Here is a 16,018-nt window from a genome sequence, read left to right as displayed (position 1 = left end):
CGGACTGAATATTGAGTTCAACAATTTTAGATCATGAACTCTTTCCTCCATCCGCACCCCCTTTCCGATTTTGCCCCTCCTTTTTGTTTTTTCCAATAATTTATATAGATGTTTCTTTTCTCACCTACTTCCATTATTTTTAAGTGTATTTCCATCCGTGGTTTTATCTCTACCTTTTAGCCTTTTTCGATCCCTTCCCCCCCCCTACCCCACCCCACTAGGGCTATCTGTATCTTGCTCATCCTGCTTTCTACCCTTAATTAGCACATTCCTTTAGATAATATCACCACCTTCAACACCTCTTTGCCTTTTTGTCTGTGACATCTTTTGGTTATCTCCATCTATCACTGGCCCTCTATGCAGCTCTTCCTGTCCCACCCCTCCCCCCTTAAACCAGATTATATTTAACCTCTCTTCTATTTTTACTTAGTTCTGTTGAAGGGTCATTCGGACTCGAAACATTAACTGTGCTCCTATCCGCAGATGCTGCCAGACCTGCTGAGTTTTTCCAGGTATTTTTGTTTTTGTTCTGGAATTACATCCTCATTGCCTCAACCTTCATCTTAAAGAGCCTCATTAAAACCCACATCTTTATCCAAACTAGTACTAACCCCTCCTAGTATCATTGCCAATTTTTGTCCAATGACACTTCTCCTGCGAAGCATCCAGGGAGACATTTTCTTAGAGTAAAGACACTTTAAACATGCAAGTTATGGCCGATGCTGTTGCTGTGTTTGGTATAAGTCATTTGTAGTAGTGGAAGCAATGTCACTTCAACACCTACTCCCTCCAAAAGCGCACACAATCATCTCTTAAACTCACTTATACCTATCCTGATAGGAGACCCTTGTTCTTGACAGCAAAACTGCCTACCTCCCTCCAGTATTAGCCCAAACCTTTCACCTTGCTTCTCTGCTAGTTTTTTGCCACCCCTCTCTACAAACCCTCCCACTATTGATGGTATAACAGGGCTACGCTGATGAATAGACCTACCAAATTAGGATGCTTTGATATTTGCACTTCCAGTGTGCCTCATCTGCCTGGATTGGGTAAGTCATCATAGGCGTACAAGCCTCCTGATGTGTTTGATTTACATGTTGCACTTCACCATGACATGTTTAGCACAACCCAAATATTAATATAACAAACACAATGCTTGCTTTGCAAGATTGACTTCATAATAAGCAACGTGTAGGAATCATAGAAATCTAACTGATGTGATGCTAGGGCTACTTTGAATTGTTATAGTTAAACACCCAGACACACACACAATTATAAAAGCAAAATGCTACAGATGCTGGAAACCTGAAACAAAAACAGAAAATGCTGGAAAAACTCAGCAGGGCTAGCAGCATGTGTGGAGAGAGAAACAGAGTTAATGTTTCGAGTACGTATGACTCAAAACGTTCACTCTGTTTCTCTCTCCACAGATGCTGCTAGACCTGCTGAGTTTTTCCAGCATTTTCTGTTTTTGTTTGTGACATGCACAAATATGTTTCTTTTCACATGCAATAAAATGAAAATGATAACAGAATGTTTCAGCTAATTGGAATGCTTGCTAACGTATGAATTTGTTTGTTACCCTTTCCTAGTGCAATGAGACATGGCAAGAGAACTGTACAACCTTTACTTGTGTCATAGCACAAACATATGAAATTAGGCGTGTTGCCTGTGAACGGCCCGTGAAACCTACATGTTACAGCCGGTTAGAACCCGTCAGAGTTACAACTGAAGGCGGCTGCTGTTCGAAATGGGACTGTGACTGTAGGTACCTTTTTGATTAATCCAAATTCATCTTTCATTAAGTTCCGACAGGAAAGATATTCACATCACTTATGTTTTTTACCTGAATCTTAGTCACATTTTCTTTTTCATTTTAGGTGAATGTAAAGTATGGGGAGGTCTACATTATCGTACCTTCGATGGGCTATTCTATGACTTCTTTGAAAATTGTGCATATGTTCTTGTGCAAGAAATAGTCCCACGATACAATTTTTCTGTGGTACTTGACAATTATTATTGCAGTCCACAAATGCCTATATCTTGCCCTAAAAGACTAATTATTAACTACAATGGAAATGTCATACATTTTTCAACTGAAAGAAGACCTAGGGTAAGTACTAATATGTGATCAGACATGCAGAGCAGCGCTACATAATTATTAGTCATGTCAGGATTATGGTTTTACTTTATTATTATATCATTAAATGAAGTTTGATGTGTGGTGAAGCTAATGCAGTGAATTCTGAGGACTGTGTTCATATACAGCCCCAGTGAAGTTGATAAAAGATTCCTCTCTGTGATAGCTTTAAGGCTATTAGCTCAAGATAATATTTGGGTAGCCTGAGCCCTGCTTAAGTAGATGTGGGTCCATAGCTCAAATATTTATGATGGGGAGCTAAACATCACTGACAGTTCCCCTTCCCGGCAGATGGAAGTTTGCACTTCCTCTGGGCAATTGTGCTGTGCTGGGAACCATCTGAAAAAAAGACTTAAATCGTAAACTTTAGATGGTTCCAACAGGGTTACTCAATAAAATTAGAAGAGTTAAAACCTCTTCTAACTTCTGGGTAACAATTGTAAACACCAAGACCGATCCCCCCACGGGACTCCCCCCACAGGCCCGGCCCCCCAGCGGACTCCCTCACCCCTGACTAACCACTCCTCCCACAGTATTCCCCACCCACCAACCCCCTGAAGCGATCCCCCCGACCCGCACGGGACTCCTTACCTGACACAAGCCTCCACCCCTCCTGGGCATGACTCTTACGCACCGACTCGACTCCCCACCCCCACATGTCCAACGTCCACCCCTCAGAAATTCCAACCCCCCCCCAGCCCCCAAATGTCCAACCCCCCCAACCCCATCCCAATGTCCAACCCCACCCAAGAATGTCCAGCCCATTCCACCCCCTCCAGACGTCCAACCCCCACAATGTCTCGAACCTCCCACCCCTCCTGATGTCCAACACCCCCCCCACCCCCCGCAGCCCTTCACACCCCCAAATGTCTGGCCTGCTTGACCCTTCCCAATGTCTAACCACCCCCCCCCCCCCCCCGCCACAGCACCGCCCCAGCCCCCCGATGTCCAACCCCCACACAGCACTCCCCCCGATGTACAACCCCTCTCCAGTCCTCCCAATGACCAACCCACCCCCCACTCCCCCGAATATCCAGCCCACTTCACCCCCTCACAATGTCTGACTCCCTCCACACCATCCCGGATGTCCGACCCTATCCCCCCATCCCCACCCAACCTCCGAACACCCCCATCCCCTAAATCCTTTTCACTTACCTTAGGTACTCACCTTCTCCCTGGTGTGTCAACTTCAATGGGACTTTTAAACATAGCTGTCTTACGGCAGTTAGTGCTGTAAAAAAGGGAGCGTGTCCTCCTTCAATTTGACCTTGTGCTTTGGAAACAGCTGCACTGCCCGGATCTCGCCCGGCCTGAGGTGGAAGGTTGGGTGAGACAGGCACAGAAAAAATATGGCATAGGTAAATGGGCATGGAGTGGCAATGTGACGCCGATTGCCACTCTGAGGATATTATGGCCCATGATCTTTTTTACAGCACTGACACCCATGCCTTATTGAACACAAGCATATTTTTAAACATGATATATACTTTAAGTTATTGTGTTTTGTTATTCATCATTTGTCCTCTTCTATTTCAATTCAAGTTGGAAATATGGAGAGGGTTATATGGGATAATGGGATAACCCTTTAAAACAGATACAGCGATTGCAATGTGTGATTAATCCATACCTATTGACTGTAATGCAGGCAGGATGCCATCTTTGTGCTCCCTGTTTATTAGAGTGATTAATGCATGTAGTTATCGTTAACCAACTGTTGGTTAGCTGCAAATATCAGTAAGGAGCTCAAAATTACAACTCCCTGTCACTTCTTAAAGCTAGCTTCCCCTGCTTAAAGCTGGCCTGCTTCCCTTAAAGGGGAGGTGCATTGCCGCCACAGCAAGGTGTCAGATTTCAGTGAGGATGTTCTCATTGACGTGCCAATAGGTCATACATTGTTCCTCACTGGAGTTCAGGTAGGAGAATTGTTCCCTGAGTGGCCTGAGCAGATATGGCCTCCTACTGAGAGCTCTTCTCCCACTTCTTTCTCCTCCCTCTTCTAACAGTATGTCCTACTCTATGTTACCTCTGATCATTTTTCATTCTTGAAGTAGGACAAGGGAAAATCTGCTCATGTACCCATCTCTGAGCACAACCAGTTTGTGCAGAAGCCTGCTGTCAATAAAAACATCTTTCAGCATCTGCCACGTCACTCCCTGTAGACTTTTGTAACTGCAACTATAGAATTATAGCAGCCTGCAGAATAGCCCATAGAAATCAACTAGCAACCATGCTGTAAGCAATAAATGATCCCTTTATGTAGTGCTGGTGGGAGGGAGTGGAGGGGATGCCTTTCCCGCTGCTGAATTCATGTTCAGATGTGTGGGGCTAAAAAGGGTGTTGACTGGAGCAAGTACACTCACCCTAAGCCAGCAGGATCCTTTTTAATATAAGCATGTCGAGCCCTGGTAGCATTAGGAGTCCACCTGCAACTTAAATCAAGCGGAGTGTTGAAGTACACAGGCTTTGATTTTGTTCTTGCCGCAACAGCTGAGTTTATAATTGGCTCCAAAACTCAATGAACAAAAACTGGCCTCCAGTTAAAAGTGGAGCCATTACTTTCTACAAAAATTTTGATGGCTGACCTTCAAGATCTGATTATTATCGTTACTGTGACATGATTTGGTAATAGATTCCTCAAGAATGGAGTTGTCAAGTGACTTTTAACATGCTTTCTATCAATTCTCCTACAGGTAACTGTCGATGGAATAGAAATGAGCTTTCCATATCATAAAGATGGATTTAACATTACAAAACTTCATGAACGAGTATCCATTTTTATCCCTGACATTCGAACTACTGTCATTGGCTATCAAAACAGCTTCACGATTAAAGTGCCAGAACAGTACTTCTTAGATAATAGCCAAGGACAATGTGGTATGAGATATTAACATTATGATAGTGTAAACTATGACAACTGTCTCTACATAGTGCCTTTAAAGCAGGAAAACATGCCAAGATGCTTCACTGGAGCATTATGAAACAAAATATGATACCAAGCTGCATAAGAAGAAATTAGCTCAGTTGACCAAAATTTGGTCAAAGGTGAGGTTTTAAGGAGTGTCTTAAAGGAGGAGCGTGAGGTAGTGAGGGGAAGAGGTAAATGGAGGGAATTGCTGAACTTGGGCCTTTACAGCTAAAGGCGTGGCCACCAATGGTGCAGTGACTCAAATCATGCATGATCAAGAGGTCAGATTTAGATAAGCACAGATATTTCAGAGGGCTCTAGGGCAGGAGGAGATTACAGAGATAGGGAGGGGTGGGGGCAGGAACGGATTTTACAACAAGAGGGAGAATTTTAAAGTCGGGATATTACTTGACAGAGAGCCACTGTAAGTCAGTGGGTGCAGGAATGATAGATGAACAGGAATTAGTGCGAGCTAAGACAGTGGCACCAGAATTTTGGATGACTTCAGGTTTATGGAGGGCAGAAGGTGAGAGACCAGCCAAGAATGTGTTGGAGAGTCAGGTCTAGAGGTAACAAAGGTACAGATGAGGGCTTCAGCAGCAGATGAGCAGAGACAGGATGAAATCAGGTGATAATATGGAGGTGGAAATAGGGAGGCTTTTGTGTGATGTGAATATGTGGTCAGAAACTCACTCGGGGTTAAATATGACACCAAGATAGCAAACTGGTGTCTGGTTTACTTTCAGACTGTTGACAGCAAGAGGGATGGAGTCGGTGTCTAGGCAACGGAGTTTGGAGCAGGAACTGAAAACAATAGCTGCAGTCTTCCCAGTATTTAATTGCAGGAAATTTCTGCTTATCCAGTATTGGATGTTGGATAAGCAGTCTGATAATTTAGCAACAGCAGAGGTGCTGATAAGACAGAGCTGGGTGTGGCCAGAGTACATGTGAAAACTAACATTGTGCCTTCAGATGATGTCGCCAAGGGGCAGCATGTAGCTGAGAAACAGGAGGTGGCCAAGGGCAATCAGAGGTAAAAGTGCAAGAGTGGGAAGAGAAGCCATTGTAAGTGACACCCTGGCTTTAATAGATAGGAATGGAATCACACAGCTGAGCAATAGTGGAGAGACATTGGAGGAGCATAGTATGGTCAACCATGCCAAAGGCTGCAGATGGGTCAAGAAGAATGAGGAGGGATAGTTTACCTTTGTTGCAGTCACAGAGGAAATCATTTGTGATTTTGATAAGAGCTGTTGATGGGGCAGAAGCCTGATTGGAAGGATTTGAACATGGAATTCTAAGAAAGACAGGAATGGATTTGGGCAGTGACAATGCATTCAAGAGCATAGGGAAAGAAAGAGGAGGTTGGAGATGGGGCTATATCAATAAGCTGCATCAATTGCAGTATTAATTTAATGGGTTGAAGATTGGAAAGAGCATGGGACAATACAATGTTCTGTTTGGATATGTCTAGCAAAGGTTAGTGTAGATATTCTGGGTATGTATTTTTATACTTCTATGAATCATAGATTTAAGTCTGAAGATTTCTCTATTACATTAATGACAAATAAACTTGCAGTTTCCATGCTATTAAACCACTTGTTGGCTTCCACTGTTTTTCTCAATCTTCCCTCCTTTCTTGTATCATTGTAGCAAGCAACCACCTTAAGTTCTTGAGCACATAGAGGTTAGCCTTTAAGGCCTTTGTAACAGTCAATTCTGGTTTGCACTAATAGAGGGATAGATTTTGTTCATTGATGCAAAATATTTCCATTTCACAGGTTCTTGTTCCAAAAATGTAAGAGATGACTGTGTAAGAAGGAATGGAAGAATCGAGCCTCAAGACTGTTGTGACCAAACTGCACTTGACTGGAAGGTTGATGATCCTAGTAAACCACATTGCCAAGCAACTCCTACAAATGTGCCTTGTGTTGTAACTCCTACCATCCCACCATGTGAATTGGGGAAAACAGTGTGTAATGCTACATCAGGAAAGTATGTGCATTCTTGTGTCATTTCTTTGAAAATATGTAACAAAATCTATCTAGACCTTAATTTTGAATATTTTTTTAAAAAGCATACATATATATTTATAAAGTCAACAAAAAGTTCATAGCTTTCTGAGGAAGGCAGGAGGCCTCATAAAATAGTGGCAGGAAGCATCAGGAAGGCAGCCTGACCAATATTACCAATGGCAGGAACCTCTGCTTTGCAGCAACCTGCTGACCAGAAAGCAAGTGGCCAATTCAGTAATTAATTGACCAATTAGCTGCCACTTCCCGCCCCTGCTGGCATTCTATCACTTTTAGGGATAGGGGCTGGCATGAGGAACAATTGCCAGATAAATCCGGGCGCTCTCCCAGCGGGTTCCCGGGAAGAGGGGGGTCCTTCAATATGGCTGCTCCATGGCCCATGGCAGGGGCCCCTTGCTGCTGCGGTACTGCCAATGAAGGTGCAGCCCCCGCCCCAATAAGACTGTATGCCTGACCTCAGGACGGTAAATAAAAAATTACTTTGCCTTCAAGGGTGCCTTGGAATGGAGGGACCCTCTGCCTCTTCCTGCAGTGTCAGCAGCAGCCATCTCTATCGCTGACGCTGCTGAGGCTGCTGGTTCTTTGATTGGGAGGCGGGCTGCTGTCCTCAATTTGACAGCTATCCCAGTGGCAGTCTCTAATTGGCCACCACTGGTAAAATGCCAACAAGGTTCCCACTGCCCAATTGCACAAGATCTGGCCCCGTGTTCAATCCCCTCGGCAGGACACCTTTTTTGAAAAAATTCTGATCGTACATTTTTTTTCAAGCTTTAGAATGCATGGCATGTATTTTCTAATTTGATCTATCCAATGAGAAAATGCAATAGGATTCCATTGTGCTGGATAATTGTCCACTTTTTCACCAGTCCCAATTTTGCATGGCCATAGCAATCACTTGCCCATTTTTGAGTGGTTCTGCAACCACTCATTTCCCTTTGTGACCTATTTTCACTGTTTCCTCTTTCCTATCCATTTGAGAGAAGAATCCAGCATTGCTTGGCACTGGTCAAAAAGTGGGAAAAAAATTTCATCATCACTGATACACATCAATTTAAGGTATTTTTGTGATTCAATTTGGGAAGTATTATTTTGATGTTAACAATAACAATTAACAATAACAATAACAATAAATGAAGCAGCTCTGTTCTGTTGTAGTTTGTCAAAGTTTCATGAATTCAGTCATGGGCAATAGTCAGAGGCATTTGAAAGAAAAAATTGGTATAATCCTTATGTTAACAATGCCTAAAGTTTTGATGGTTGTCTTGCAAAGCCTGTTTGGAGCAGCCAGGTTATTTTGAACAGACATAAACCATGTAATTTATTCAGTTGCATGTATGATGGGCAGTGAATTTGAAATATAATTGGAAAATAATCATATCAAAGCATTATTTTAGAAGGCTCCTTGATAATTCTCTTGTTGCCTAATATATTTATCATAAATGCTGAAAATAATTATACTAATTACGTGAAATTAAGCATTTATAATCTGCTTTCCATCAATATATGAGACAATAGTTGTGAAATTATATTATAGTGTACAATTGCTTAGAAGTCTTCTCTCACCTATTTGAACACAGGCATTTATAGTCTAATGTCTGTTAAAATAGCATAGAAAGGAATTTTATATTCTGGCACCTCACAGCGTAATTTTATGGTTTGAAGCTTTCTTAGGAGGGAAATCATTTTGGCTTTTGTTATGTTGCTAGTATTTAAACAGTTTTAAACTCCTATCCTGCAGTTCATTCAGAAGATGCAGAAACAGGCAAGAACTTAAAAACTACGTCAAGGCATGTCAGTACGACCAGTGTGAATTGAATTCGACAGAGATGGTCTGTTCTAGCCTGGAAGCTGCTGCCATGACATGTAATGCATTAGGGGCATGTGTTGACTGGAGAGGCTCGACAAATGGATTATGCCGTGAGTACTGTGAATCTATAGAAATATCCTTAAGACTTAATATAGATATATATATATATCAATAAAATATAGGCTTGTATATACAATATTTAGATGAAATACGTAAAACCTTGTGGCTGTTGTCTAAAAACAGCAGATGGAAAGCCCCAGGCTCTGACCATCCTCCTGTCTGTCTGACCAACAAAATTGTTTCGCTAAACAACTGGTTAACCTCTGGCTTGCGATACATTTGTGATGAAGGGGTTTGACCTCTGAGGCCACTGTATGCAAATAAAAGCAGTAGCCATTTTATACACCACAAGAAACATGGGACAAGATTTAATGGGTCTGATGGGGCCTTACCCAGCAATTTGGAGAACTGGTGGGGAACACCTGTCAGTCCCGTGGTGGTGGCTCAACATAATTAAATACCCATCAAGCACTTTATTAGCCACTGTCTGGCCTTGACTAGTGTCAAGGAACCCCGGGGCAGAAATCCTGCTCACCAAAAGCTGCCAGCCAATCAGAAGTCAGCAGCTCCTCATTTCCTTCAGTGCCACTGTGAGTGGTGGCAGCTGCCAGTACTGCAACCATCGAAGGCCTAAGATCAAGAGGGACCCCAGGCCAAAAAGGGTAGCAGGAGATGTTCAGAGAAGGGGGGAGGGCATGGGGTCAGAGCCAAGGGCAGGGATATGGCTTTCGGTGCCCCCCCCCAACCCCTTCTCTATGGCAGGTCCCTCAATTAGGCGCCTTTGAAAGAGGCAATTAGCTCAATAAAATTCCACTCATGCTGTCAGAAGTAATTTGCTGAGATTTGAGAGGATTTTGACAGCCTTTGAATTGAGGCCTGACAGTCGTAAGACAGCCAACAAATGTGCAAAACATCAGAGGATAATTATGACATGCGGAAAGTTCTAGTGCAATTCTAAGCAGAGGTTTGACCTGTCAGGGCCTGGTTGAGCTCCCTTGCCCACGGGTAGAATTTTTGGGTCAGCGGGCGGCTGCAATCGGCGGGCCCGGTAGTGCCCGGGAAATGTGTCGCTTGCCCATGATCAGTCCCCAACCGCAATTTCACACTGGATGGCCAATTAACGGGCAGCCCGTGTGAAAGGCGCGGAGAAAGGCTCAGCGCTGCCGGGGTGGGGGCGGGAAGAGGGCAAACGCTGAAATTGGCGCAGGCGCCAGGGAGCGCGCAATGAAAGCTCCCCGAAGGCAGAGAGCTGCTTCAGGGAGCTGACAAATTTAAAATCAATAAAGACAGAATTTAAAATCTGGAAAAATGTCCATACATCAGAATGAGCTAACTGTGCGTGGAAGTTATAAAAATCTTGTGCATAGATTTTTATATTTTTTTGTTTAATTACGGAAACCTCATCCTGCCCATGGATGAGCTTCCCTGGCCTATTTGCCCTCCCGCCAACCATAAGTTTGGCCAGGCAGCGAAAAGTCCTTGTTAACTGAAACTTTAATGGCCTAATAGGCCTCTTAATTGTCGGAAGGTGCACTGCCGAACCTCGCGCATGCCCGCTGACCAAAATATCATCGGGACGCTCGCCCGTGTCATCGCGTGCTATTTCACGCTCAAGCATGTTGGCGCACACCCGCACACCAAGTGGAAAATTCTACTCCATGGAATGTTTCTCTCATCGGACAGGCACACGTCCAACCCGAATTAGCAAAATTGACGTGCAGTGACGTCGGGCGCGCGTCTTGATGTCATGGCGCACACGCGATATTGCGGTCGGCGGGCATGAGCAGGAGTGGGCAACGCATCCTAAGCATCCTATTAAGTTCGTTCATCAATGAATTGAGTAGAATGTTTTGCTGCCCGTCCAACTGTTCGGTTTGCGGGTGGGCAAGAAGGCCAAGCGGCCTTTGCATTTTTGGCGAAACCTCATCCACAGATAGGATGAGATTTTGACCAGTGGTTAAAGTGATTTTTGCACTCATATTTAACATGTCCCTCCTCATGTGGCAGGGTCACATGAGGGGACATGTTTTCATGATTTTAAATATCTTTATTTTTATGGTTAAAAACCTTCAGCTCTCTGAGGCAGCTCTGTGCCTCAGGGAGCTTTTTACTGTGCACAACCCTGCGCATGCGTGAACTTCAGTGTTCAGGCTCCTCCCGGCCCCACCCCGGCAGCGCTGATCACTGCAGAGCGCCTTTCACGTTGGCTGGTCTGGGCCCAATTGTGGGCGGTGGTCGACTTCCCTACTGCTCCCGGGCCCGCCCGCCTCTCCCGCTCGATGAGGGCAAAATTCTGCCCCATGTTTGCATTTTACACTGAAGCTGGGTCATAAAACACCTGTCTGCAATTTTGTACAGGACATCAACAGTTGGATAAGTCATTATGGCTTTGTGTTTTCCAGTACCAGTTGCTACAGATACAAAGGGTGATTTGAATGGAAATTGGCAATTCTTCCAGTCTCACTATCAGAATTATGTGATTACCAAAGAGTTGGACAAGAAGCTTAAACAGATAAGGGTAGCAATTCTGTTATCTTTGTTGGGGAATGAGTTCTACAAACTTTATTGCACACTTGGATCTCACTTTTGAGAAGAAAAGCAAGGCTTGTGAGCTTTTTGAGGCCTTGAAGACCCACTTTTGACTCTCTACTAATGTAATTTATGAACACTATGGGTTAACACTAGGGGCTGAATTTTTCTCTTGTCAGGCGGGCACGCGCCCGACCCGAACAAGAGTAAAATAGTGCGCGATGATGCCGGGTGAGCGGGTGCATGTGAGAGGTGGCAGCGTGCCCACCGACAATTAAGCAGCGTATTAAGGCCCTTAATCAATTAATTGACTCGAATTTTTCGCTGCCTGTCCAACTGTTCGGTTGGTGGACGGGTGAAAAGGCCAAGCGCCTTTGCACTTTTGGTGAAACCTCGTCCACGGGCAGGATGAGGTGTCGACTAGCGATTTTAAAAAAAATTAAAAACTTTTAAAATTCATATTTAACATACCCCTGCTCATGTGACAGAGTCACGTGAAGGGACATGTTTTCATTATTTTTAAATATCTTTATTTTTATTGTTAAAAATCTTCAGCTCCCTGAGGCAGCTCTGTGCCTCAGGGAGCTTTTACCGCGTGTACCCCCGGGCATGCGTAAACCTCCGTGCTCGCACTCCCCCCACCCTCACCACCCCCGCCGGCAGCAGTGCTCAGCGTTTTAGAGCGTTTCACGCTGGCTGGCCATTAATTGGCCAACCAGCATGAAATCAATGTTGGGGCCCAATCGTTAGCTTCACGACTGCTCCCGGGCCCACCACCACGACCGCCCTAGAGATTAGGAGAAGGGAGTGAATATTGCGCATTCTGTGACTGCACTGAAATGTTTTGCTGAGTTTTGTGAGTTTGGCAACTGAAGGATGACCTCATCAGAGATAGGATTACCTTAACAGCAAGAGGCCCTACTGTGAGGCCACATTCGCTGAGAGGAAAGAAGCATACTCTCGAGAAAACTATGATATGTGCAAAGATCTGAGGTGACTAGTCAATAGCTGAGGCGTACTGATGGGAGAAACTGTGAGGCTGTGCACTGTTCAGAGAGGCTGCCCAAGCCTTCTAAACACAAGTCAATGATGAAGAGGCAATGATGAAAAGGAAGGACAAATTTCAGATGGTCCAGCAAAAAGATTAAGGCCGGGGAAGGGATGTAAATACTGCAGAGGACACCACAAGAAGAAAATGGAAGCATGTCCAGCATGGGAAATGCAGTACTCTAAGTACAGGAAGATGGACCACTTTGATTGCAAGTGCCTTGCTAGAAAGACAAAATGCAAGCCTATAAACATGGCTGCTGGAGAGATTAGGACAACGGTTCTAATGAATTATTCCACACCTAGAACAGGCAGGCGCCATCAAGTCTCAAGGTAGGAAGTAGTTTGTGACAATTGGGATGATGCCTCCAGAAATGGAACATAAAGATGATGTAAATTGTTGTATAGACACTGGTTCTATGTGTAACATCAAGAGTTTCACAGGCTTGTGTGAAGCTTTTCAAGGTGGTGACCCAAATGTAAAGCTGTTGAATGTTAAGTTGAGGCTCTATGATGGAATCCCAAGAGGACAAACTATGGTGAGAGCCCAATATAATGAGAAGAAAGAAGAAATCAATTCCAGATAGAGAACACTAAGCAAACTCCCTTCATCTCGGCTAAGACAAGTCCAAAACCTGGACTGGTAACCCTTCTCATACCAGAAAAGAAATATCCCATATGTGCAGCTGCTATGGCTGAAAAAAATAAAGGAAAAATGTAATGGCGACAATGAAGATGAGGGTGAATCTGAAGAGGAAGAGGCTAAAAATGGTAAAAGTTCAGGCAGATGACAAGAATGTGGATGAAGATGCTGAGGTTAGTTGGGATAGTTGTGACCAAGAAAACTGGAGAGAGAAAGAAAGAAGACCAAAAGGCAATGACTCCAGCTAAGAAACAAAAGGCTGGAAATGATGCATCCTTTGTGCTATTTGTTGGAAACTTGAACTCTGAAAAAAAAGCTTTGACGAACTAAAGAAAGCCTGAAAGGCTTCTTCAGCAATAAGAAACTTTCACTCACAGATGTCCTAATTGGATCTGTCAGGAAATTTGGTGATGTAGGCTTTGAAAATGAAGAGCAGCTGGAAAAGGCACTGGAATTCAATGGAAACAAAGTGTTGGGACCTACAGTCAAACTTGACAATTCACACGGTAAAGAAATCCTTGTGGGTAGCAAAAGAGAGTGGAATTGCAGGTCTTGGTTGGTGAAAAATCTGTCATTCACAATAACTCAAAATGGCCCTAAAGAGAATTTTGAGGATGCAATTGACATGAGAACACCTGCTCCTCATAATGGTTTAGTGACCCGGGGAGTTGCATAAATTGAATGTGAAAAAGGAGCAGCTTCAGGTGCAGCATTGGAACAGAATCAAGGCAGTGAGGTTGAGTGCACAGTCATCATTATCGATTTCACTGATGATAAGAGTATGTTAAATGTAAAGGGTGGACAAATGCAACCAGATTCTGATATATCCATTGTAAATAACTTGGTTTATTCTGCAACACAAGAAACCCTTCAGAGCATTTATGAAAAAGCATTACTGACAAAATTGATCAAAACTGGTCGCCACATTATAGGAAGGATGTGATTGCACTGGAGGGGGTGCAGAGGAGATTCACCAGGATGTTGCCTGGGATGAAACATTTAAGTTATGAAGAGAGGTTGGATAGACTTGGGTTGTTTTCGTTGGAGCAGAGAAGACTGAGGGGCGACCTGATCAAGGTGTACAAGATTATGAGGGGCATGGACAGGGCGGATAGGGAGCAGTTGTTCCGTTTAGTTGAAGAGTCAGTCACAAGGGGGCATAAGTTCAAGGTGAGGGGCAGGAGGTTTAGGGATACGTGAGGAAAAACATTTTTACCCAGAGGGTGGTGACGGTCTGGAATGCACTGCCTGGGAGGGTGGTGGAGGTGGGTTGCCTCACAGCCTTTAAAAAGTACCTGGATGAGCACTTGGCACGTCATAACATTCAAGGCTATGGGCCAAGTGCTGGTAAATGGGATTAGGTAGGTAGGTCAGGTGTTTCTCACGTGTCGGTGCAGACTCGATGGGCCGAAGGGCCTCTTCTGCACTGTGAGATTCTGTGATTCTGTGATTCTGAAAATACCAGGAAAGAATGGCAGACCAAAGGGATTTGCATTTGTTAAATTTGAATCTATTGAGGATGCTAAAGAAGCTAGTGAGAATCACAGCAATACAGAAAATGAAGGGAGAACTGTGAGGTTGGATTTCAGCAAATGAGGACATAGAAGTGTTAATGGTCTCAGCATGATATAAAGCTAGATTTACTGAGGTGTCAATGGACCCCACCTGCCCTCAGCTAAAAAGTCAGGGGGGGGGCGGGGGCTGCTGGGGAGCCCACCCCCTTCCAGACAGCTGCCCTGCAGCTGTTAAATGGCTGATTGGCCATTGATTGAGTTGAGGTGGGACTTCCGCCCCCATTTGGGGGCAGCAAAATGAAGCATAAAGTATTGTTGCACTACTCGCACTTCATTGCCAAGACGATGGAGAGACCTCTATGGGTCTCTGTTTCTTACTTTTCTTAGCTTTGCACTTGTGAAATCATTTCTTTTTTTCTGTGGTAAAGTAGAAGAAAAGTAGCCCTAATAAATATGACCCTGTAAACTATGCATGAATATTTACAGTAAAATTATGAAAGAAAGAAGTTAGGAGAGGGCTAATAGAGGATTTCTATATCCTCACTTTCAAGAAACTTTAAATAAATTCCTGCACAGGAGACCTACAGATCAAGTGAAATAGCATTAAGCTCCAGTAGATACTTACAAAAAAGAACTGTTCCTTTAGTCAAAAATACTTCTGTTTCTTTTCTAGTATTCAATAGTGATTAAAAGTTATACTCAGCTTTAAATGCAAAATCCATTTCAGTCACAGTTATATGCTGTGCACAAGAGTAATTTTATTTCATTTAGGATTTTTATTCAACCAGCCTGACTGCTTCTGAAGATCTTAATAACATCAATATTTTGAATGGCTTGCCTAATTTTTTAAATTTTATTTTAAGCCTACAACTGTCCAAGAGGTTTCAACTATACAGCCTGCTCCAGATACAATCACAATTATTGTAAGAATGGGTAAGTGTTTGTAGTACATTCTAAATTATCCAAATCTATATTATAGCTTTTCAAAGCAGATGTCTATGTTTTGAAGAAATGCTTTTGATAAACTTTTTAAAAAATATTATTACCATGTCCTTTATTATTATTGTATTTGAATAAACATATCAAATATTATGATATTTATTTTCAGCGTGATGATGCCTGGGGAGAGATTTGATAAGCAAATCGAAGGCTGCTTTTGTCCAAGTGGAATGATGCTATCTGACGATGAGACCCAATGTGTTCCTTCATGCGCTAGTGAGTTGCTATGTTTGGATGAAAACATACAATTATTTGTAAATTATGATTAAAATATAAATAAACACTTTGCACCATTGTCACCACTGGCAAAGGTAGCACTCACTTAACAATGTGACATCTCT

At 43.4% G+C, this 16,018-nt stretch overlaps 1 protein-coding gene across 1 annotated transcript in view; it reads left to right on the top strand.

Annotated features, from left to right (window-relative positions):
• LOC144687400 (uncharacterized) overlaps positions 1-16,018 on the top strand; it is a 190,303-nt gene that overhangs the window by 167,117 nt on the left and 7,168 nt on the right. The window contains exons 78-84 of the mRNA XM_078553465.1: positions 1,593-1,764; positions 1,881-2,113; positions 4,831-5,014; positions 6,827-7,040; positions 8,817-8,995; positions 15,542-15,611; positions 15,787-15,893. Coding sequence (XP_078409591.1) covers positions 1,593-1,764; positions 1,881-2,113; positions 4,831-5,014; positions 6,827-7,040; positions 8,817-8,995; positions 15,542-15,611; positions 15,787-15,893 — 1,159 coding nt within the window. The remainder of the gene's footprint in view (positions 1-1,592; positions 1,765-1,880; positions 2,114-4,830; positions 5,015-6,826; positions 7,041-8,816; positions 8,996-15,541; positions 15,612-15,786; positions 15,894-16,018) is intronic.

This window comes from Cetorhinus maximus, chromosome 12 (assembly GCF_964194155.1).
Source record: "Cetorhinus maximus chromosome 12, sCetMax3.hap1.1, whole genome shotgun sequence".
Classification (NCBI taxonomy): Eukaryota; Metazoa; Chordata; class Chondrichthyes; order Lamniformes; family Cetorhinidae; genus Cetorhinus; species Cetorhinus maximus.
Note: the sequence above shows the minus strand (reverse complement) of the source record. Positions and strands in the feature narration are given on the sequence as shown.